The 8,129-nt window shown below is 33.6% G+C and overlaps 1 protein-coding gene across 2 annotated transcripts in view; it reads right to left on the bottom strand.

Moving 5' to 3' along the window:
* Nucleotides 1-264: 264 nt before the first annotated feature.
* Nucleotides 265-8,129, bottom strand: part of SMCHD1 (structural maintenance of chromosomes flexible hinge domain containing 1) — a 77,765-nt gene continuing 69,900 nt past the window's right edge. Inside the window, exons 42-48 of one of the 2 annotated variants that reach the window (XM_042837032.1) lie at nt 7,712-7,902; nt 7,090-7,199; nt 5,583-5,653; nt 4,301-4,472; nt 2,257-2,415; nt 1,551-1,668; nt 265-683 (exon numbers count right to left, since the gene is read on the bottom strand). In XM_042837032.1, coding sequence (XP_042692966.1) covers nt 575-683; nt 1,551-1,668; nt 2,257-2,415; nt 4,301-4,472; nt 5,583-5,653; nt 7,090-7,199; nt 7,712-7,902 — 930 coding nt within the window. In that variant the 3' untranslated portion in view covers nt 265-574. Of the gene's footprint in view, nt 684-1,550; nt 1,669-2,256; nt 2,416-4,300; nt 4,473-5,582; nt 5,654-7,089; nt 7,200-7,711; nt 7,903-8,129 lie in introns of those variants that run through there. The other variant, XM_042837041.1, reaches the window with a different exon arrangement.

Genomic DNA, 8,129 nt, shown 5'->3' with positions numbered 1-8,129 from the left:
TGAGGGAGATATAAATTTCTATGTCAACATCTTGGACATCACCTTAAATAATGGCTTTCTGTTAACTATCTTGAAAACTACAAATGGCTGTGGTTAGATTTCACTACGCTGAGTCTCCGACCCTCTCTTGTTAATTGATATTACAATCCCTTGACAATCCATCAATCAAAGAAGAGCAGCCCTGAAAGTTCTCTTTCCCTAGCCAGCCTGAAACAAAAAGTTTCAGTCTGCTGACTCAGTTATTACAATTACATTGACAGTGTGTTGTATTGCAGCAATTTTATTGAAAAGTTTGAATTTTTTTCATAAATAAAAAACGATATATCTTAAATTTCTTTTTTTCCACACATGAACATAAGAACTCTGAAAGCTTTTGGAAATGAAAATTAACTATACAAAAATTAGGCTATCAATGTTAGACACTTAAATTTTTCTTACTACTAACTGAAATACATTTATATCTTTTATCAGTATAAAAATCTTTGTAGTAACAGGTAATACAACATGAATATTTCCTTTAACTGCATTTATTCACATTTTCAATATATAGATGTTTCCAGCAAGAGTCATCAGTCTATGCCTTTCTCTTTCGTGTAGTTCCATTAAATTCTGAAGGTGGTATCTGCAGTGGTTGCTGTTGCTGTAGCTGCTTCTTAGCAGCAGAGGAAACCCATTCTTCTGAGCTAAAAGAACAACAAAATAAACATCACAGCACAGTAGCTTGTAAACCAAGATCTTCAATTTTATATACATTTCTGCTACAACTGAATACAAAATACACAGAGCACCAACTAATACAAATATTACAAATCCCATTTTTATGCAAAGCTTCTTATTCTCAACATTTTGAAGAAAATATTGATAGAACAGGTTAAATAGTAGATAATTCAAGTAGATAAAAACTTAAGTTCTGAATGTACATAAAAAAGCTGAGACTAACAGAACACAACTCAGTGAGATTTAAATAATCTGAAAAATATGACTGAAATTCAGCAAAGAAGAGATAGAAAAATGGAAAATTCAGTTCCACATAATTTTAAGGATATTATCTTACATATTCCACTTTTTTTTTTTTTTTTTTTGCATACAGATGTTCATCAATAACAGAGGCAATGCAGAATGAGATACATAGAGATAACTGTGTTAAATAGCACCATCTTATTTTGGACAGTTAGCTAGAAAAAGCTACATAAGAATGACTCTCTCTAGTCATCTGCCCCATATTTGTAACTGAACCTTAAAAGAATTTACAGGCATTTTGAATGCTTCTATACATTAGGAGTTGAAAATACTGAAAATATGTGAATGCATAAAAATGCCACTCATTCACTTTATAAGGGGAAACAATTAAAATTAGTAAGCAAACGTTTAAAACAAACTAACAGCAGAAGTCCTAAAGGAAAAAAAACCCAAAACTTTGAAAGTCAGACACATGCCAACTCTATTAATTTAAAAAAAAATCTCTCAAGCAAAGAAAAAAAGCTCCCCAAAACGTTTTTTGCTTTGAACTCAGGCTATGGAAAAACAGTGACTATATTTGAAATACTCACCTATACAATTTTTTTACACTTTCTTTTCGCATTCTTTTGGGAGGGATGGGGGTGTCAGGCATATCAAGGATTGTAGGCTGAACTAACAATTCAGAGACTTTATCTGAGGGAGTCATACCTATTAAGAAATTGCAGGTAAGAACAAATTAAAAAAAAAACAACACATTTTGCTTTAATTACAGTTGCAACAGATTGCACGATGACTTTTGAAGTATATTTTGAAGATGCATAGTTTATTTGATAATGACATAAAAAAATATTTCTAACTACGAAATACTATCTGCGCAGAATTAGGGTTGTTTCTTTTTGAAGTACAGTGTTTTGGTTGCGTCTCCTTAGCAAAAGCCTCTTTGCCAAGTCATATCAAAAAGAATGTCAGTGTTCTCTACAACTGGGCAAGTTAGATGTACAGTTACATAATCTCAGTGAGATCATGGTCTGATGTTTAAAAGTCACTGACTGATCACATTACGCGAATATTTCACAGGGCAGTGCTCATCTCGGCACTACCCACATCATACTACACAGAATTTTTACATCCTTTAATAAAAATTCAATACCTCTAAGCCCTTAAGTAACTTTAAGAATTTTCTTTCATAGCTTGTACTTACTAGCTTACAAATGTAGAACACATCTGGATGTAGTTAACAGTTGTCCTCCTTTACCACAACAATTGGTGTTAACAAAATCTAATACAGTAACATACCCAGTTTTTGTTCTATAAGCATGAGGCTTTTCTCTTGTTCGGCAAGCTCTTGTTTTTTCTTCAGCATTTCTGGAGTGTTAAGCGATCTCAAATGTAAATCAAGGTCTTTATTCACATCGTCAAGTTTCACAACTGCTGCACGGTACTGCTGTAGAAGATCTAATTGAAGAATAAAATATTAAAACAAAGCATTAAATACAGTTATTTAGTGTATGATCTGTAGGAAAACCTAAGAGCCACAAAAAGACAAAGCACTATTTAAAGCCCCACCCAAACTCACAATGGATCAGCTGTTGTTAATATTACTGTAAAGAAATGCTGGAAAAAAATCGTATACAATATTCTGTTTTTTGTTTTTTCTTTAAGCAGTTATTTAGATCACAATAAAGTACCAGGAAACTGAACATTTTTGTGGCAAACAGTTCTTTACACAGCCTGTTGCTTGCTTGCTCCTCACCGAACTCTCTGCCTCCAGTGCCACTGAGTGTACTTTAGTATTGTTTTGTTTTGAGTCACAGAGCCGAAGCTTCTGCTAATGCGTTGAATTCTAGTCCACCTTGTGGAACAAGAGAAAATTTACTGAGTTTCATTTTGTTACATTTACGGGGACATTTAAATGAGGCAAGAGCTGTACAGTTAATAAGGGTTTCTTCTGCTGACAAAATATGTTACTTTTGTTAAAGAAAGAGGCAAATAATTTTCCTTTGTCCAAGCATTGAATAAACGTCAAGAAAAAAAGAGTTCAAGCATGTTAGGCCAAGCTCATTTGTTTTACTTCACTGCATGAGGAAGCTTGCTTAACTAACAAAGGTTAACTGAATACTAGATTATCTGACACAAAAAAATCAAATTTAATTCACACTTGGTAATGGAATTTGACAGCTGAAAATGTGTTCATAAAGAAATATAAAATGTACTAAATCCAGAATATTTTAATTTTGTACCTCAAATGCTTACTATTCCTAGATGCAATATGTTTCAAAGTACGCTGGTCTCTTCTCACTGGTGACATGATGAGGGGAAATGGCCTCAAGTTGCACTAGAGGAAGTTTAGGTTGGACAGCAGAAAACACTTCATTACAGAAAGGGTTGTTAAGCACTGGAATAGGCTCCCCTGGGAGGTGGTTGAGTCACCATCCCTGGATGTATCTAAAGACCATTTGGATGTGGTGCTCAGGGACATGATTTAGCAGAGGGTTGTTAGGGTAGTATGGTTAGGTCGTGATTGGACTTAACGATCCTTAAGGTCTTTTCCAACCTGAGCAATTCTATGATTCTATGATCCTATTTTTTTTTACTGAAAGGCCTAGGAAAGATCTTTTCGGTCTTTTCCTTTTTTTAATGTATCACTGAAATGGTCAATGTTGTTTGCTCAAATATAAGACAAATCCAGAAGGTGCATGTGGGTTCTCTCTTTCCCCCAATCCACCTTAACCATATTGCACATTTTGTTACAGAAAATCTTCATATCCTTAATTTTGAAAATTAAATACTAAATAACAACTGTAATTTGTGAATAAGTCTTTTCATTGTTTTGTAAGTCAGTCAGGTCAGTTTTTATATGTCAAAAGCAACTGTCTTTTAACCCCATTTGTAACATTTATTCAGAAAAGAAGCACGTAACATAAATAATAAGTGATCCTTTGGGAAATACAGTGCCTATTCTTGTTAGGGAAATAATATAGATGATGTTGTGTATGAATGACAGGAACAGTAATTTCTCCTAATAGAGATTACTTGCACAGTAAGGAATTTTAAATTAAAGTATAGCATTTCTGGAAGAGAAAGGCGTGATACTTCTGCTTTCAAAGATGCTAGAATTCACTGACCTCAAGCTCCTCATGCCTGCTGTTTGGATGTTTACCAATGCTTCAACTCTTCCATTAATGAAATTAATAAAGTGAGACAATGTATCATGATTTATTTATTTATTTTTTTAAAAAAATCGGGAAATATAAAGGAAAATTAACAAAGAGGACATTTTAAAGATCATATTCTTAAAATAACTTTATGCTAATTTAAAGGTTTCCTTTTATTAACCCACCTATCTGCCCAGTGAAAGCAGAGTAAAGTTTTGGCACAGGTGCTCCAAATACCATTCCTCTCAGTTTGTCCATTGGAGGAGCTTTGTTCTGAAGGCCTCCAAATTTTCCATTGCTGCGAATCCTGTCTCCTTCCCTAGTCAGCAATGTAGGGCAATGTGTAATTTTTACTACCTGCATAGGTACAAAAAGTGGTATTAAAAATTAGTAACTTCATTGAAAACTAAGTTTTCAGAAATGCTGCTGTGAAGCTAAGCATCTTTCAACTACAAAGTTGCTACTTCTTTAATAGTAGTATTTTACGAAATTATGTTTCTTGACTTTTGCTTTCAAGTAATGCATAAGATTCAAAGCATCTGAAATCTAAGGGATTTATTTCTTGTAATGTGTTCAATACAACTTCCCACAAAGTTTGTCAAATTTACTTTTAGTAGTTAAAACTTTTTCCCAGACAGACCCAGATGATCAGTCCCCTAACACTGCTGAGCATCTACATCTGACTCCCTTGTCTCTCCTCTTTGACTTTGCAGTTAAAAAAAAAAAAAAAAAAAGTTAAAGAATCATATAGGGTATTCTCAGCTACAAAGTGTTAGATGTGTTTTCTGATAACAAGGAGATGTATACACATGATGAAAACTCATAAAGTCAATCAGCTGTTTTTTACTATGACTATCACCACATTTCTGAGATGCTCTCTGGAAACATTTAAGACGTTCTTTGTTCCCAAGGTTGTTAGTAAGCAATAGCCAGTAAAAAGGGAACCACAGAACAGAAGAGCTGATTTCGCCCATAGTACAGGACTTCCTCAGAGACTCTTGTCTTTAATTTGTCTGCTGAAACCTTGGTAAATTTGGTCAGAAAAAGGTCTAATAAGTTTCACATGAAGTTCTTAAACATTGTAGCATATGTGAAATTTCATGATGTGCCTCAGACTCCTGTGTTATTACAGGGACTAGGAAAGTACTCAAGAACTTGTGTTTAATATTAACAGGAAAACTACAGATGTTGGCCTCTAATAATATGCTCCCATGCTTCATGTCAACATTCACATAGTGGAATTTCTTTAATGGATGTAATTTTGTCAGTGCCAATAATAAGGATTCTATCCTCTGCTGGACAACATAATACACTTATGAACAATAAGCATACTGTTATAAGTAATGCAGCACTAAACTTTGCAATTAACTACTTTAAAATTAACTACTCAAGTTGCAATATATTTAATATGTAGACCCAGTAATACATTTGTTTTTTAAAAAAATATCAAGAATAACTGAAACATACCTCTTTTCTGTAATGGTTTGCAGCGTCCAAGTTATCTATGATGATAGTGTCACCCAAAAGCATCCCAAACACTGGAAAATTTAAAGAAAAATAGAACTGAAATTTCTCTGCAACAAAATAAGCAAGTTTTGAAAAATTAACTCTGGGGCATCACTGTTGTGACTTTTCAGATATGTGAAAGGGAAAAAGCATTTGTATTTTTCAATTCAATTTTATGCTGAGGTGATATTAATCACGCCACCTTCTGTACTAAGTAGAGAATTCATTAAAATTTAGTATGTTTCATTGCCTTGTGGCATAACTATTTCCCACTGTAGTACTCTTCTAGTATCCAATATTTACACTGATAAAGATGCATATAAAAACAATGCCAAGCTTTAGGAAATTATATAAATTGCATTTTGAGTCATCTTTGAATGGTGTTCTTGGATTCTTCATATATTTCTTAGTATTCAATGGATAATCAAAGAAAAAAAGAAAACATTAACAGATTGATCCAACTGATCTTAAGATCATCTCGTAACAGAAGATCATTCTATACAAATTTTAAGTAGCCTTGCTTAAGATATGTCAAGCTACGTGCTCCTAAATTTCTCCACAAAAGTATCAGCTTATGTGCTAAAATGGAATACAAAAAAGAATTTATAATTAAAGTCTCTGGCAGTATCTAACATTCTGAAAATTAAGGCCAGGTTGGATGGGGCCCTGGGCAGCCTGGTCTAGTATTAAATGAGGAGGTTAGTGACCCTGCATGTGGCAGGGGGTTAGAGATTTGTGATCCTTGAGGTCCCTTCCAACCCTGGCCATTCTGTGATTCTGTGAAAATTAACTGGACCAATTTTTTATAACGTATTTTTATTAACAATGGACAGGAACATTTTAACACTGGGAAGTTTATACGTATGATGAAAAACTTATTGAACTAACTATAGATTCTAACTTTTGATATAAGGATCTAATTTAATTTAAATTAATTTAAATTAATTTAAGCAAACGAATTTAGGAAAATGTAGGTATTGCCACACTATTAGAAAGAGCAGGGGAATGCAGTTCCCTAAACTGGAATCTACATAAAAACTGAAAGATTATTCTTATTGTAAATATTTAAGCATGACAGATATAGTCACATACAGTTTGGTCAGAATCTGTTTTAAACCATGCATTACATACTTCTGAGAGAAGAAAATTAACAGAAGTGGTGACTTCTGCAGTAGTTAATACAAAGATAATACCATGGTGGTCAGGTTCTGTTTGGATGTATTGGGGAATTGGATAATGTATTGAATTAGATTTTGGTCATTGCTGGTATTTTCCACAGCTGCTGTCTGCAAGTACTTAACAGTTATGTCACACTCCTTGTACCTGCAAGCCTCATAAGGAACGTACACTGGTATTTGCAAATCACAAGTCCTAATGAAGATTACTGAATGAGTTTTCTTTTGTGTTGTTTCTCTACTTTATTAAAAAAGTAAAAATATTACTACCAATTTTTTTTAATATCATTCACCTGTTTGACAATGCTCTACATTATCTGGAAATGTTAACAAATCTCTGGCAAATACAGGATTTCCTACAGGTCTGAAGCAGATTTTTCCATTTCTTAAGTGAGGTAAAGGCCTGGTTAAAGAAAAGAGAGAGTGAGGAAGAAAAAGAAAAAAGTGGTTTATCCTTATTTCATTATTGCTTCTAATCATCTACTCAGAAATCTAAAGCTGAACTGAATGCATTTTAGCATTTCCACATCATAGGATAAGTTATCAATTTATCAACAATAAATTTTAGGGACTGTAATTAAAATTAGATTTCTTAAGAAGTTAGAATATGATTGGAAGCACTAGAATTTTATTAAACAAAAGAACAGTTAATCTCCAGTGCTCTAGTAAACACGTAGAGGTGAATAAAGCAAATGGAAATTTGTCTTTTCAGGCGCAACATCTTAATAAATAAATAGAGTATTTAGTTAAATATGTAAAGCTAGGTTTACAGCTAAAATTTCAAAGTACATTCAAGAGTTTTACAAAGCCAGAAATTTTACACTCTCAATCTTCAATGCAATTTTAAGAAATATGAGAAAAATATTAAATAACTATGTAATACAAATGCAGAAATTTCACTGTTTCTTCCCCTACCTGTTCCAATCAGGGAGTGTCTTCTTGTAAATAGAATCAAGAGGTAACACTTGCTGCCGACCTTGTGTTTCATCAAAAATAGAACGAGCAGCTTCAGTAGTCAATGTGACCACACAGTCCATGTCACTGGCGAGATGCCAAGAGATAACTTTTGCTGCTTCATTGTCCTCAATTTGTGCTAAATGTGCAATCTGTACCACAGAAGTTAGAACAGTCAAAATAGATGTCAAGACCATGTCCCCTTTCCATACCAATCACAATACTCCTGCAACTACAATCAGACATATAACTCCTCCATCGATGGCTTTGTAAGGACAGTCAGTCATTGGATAGGATGTGAATGTTATCTTTTCCTTACTACTCCTCAAGAATTACTGAGATATTCAGCTGGCTAATTTTTCCATCACTACCACTTCCT

The sequence above is a fragment of the Centrocercus urophasianus genome, unplaced genomic scaffold (assembly GCF_019232065.1).
Source record: "Centrocercus urophasianus isolate 14NV4802_14NV808 unplaced genomic scaffold, USGS_Curo_1.0 seq_11, whole genome shotgun sequence".
NCBI classification, from domain to species: Eukaryota; Metazoa; Chordata; class Aves; order Galliformes; family Phasianidae; genus Centrocercus; species Centrocercus urophasianus.
The sequence above is the reverse complement of the archived record's forward strand: the minus strand, read 5'-3'. Positions and strand labels throughout refer to the sequence as shown.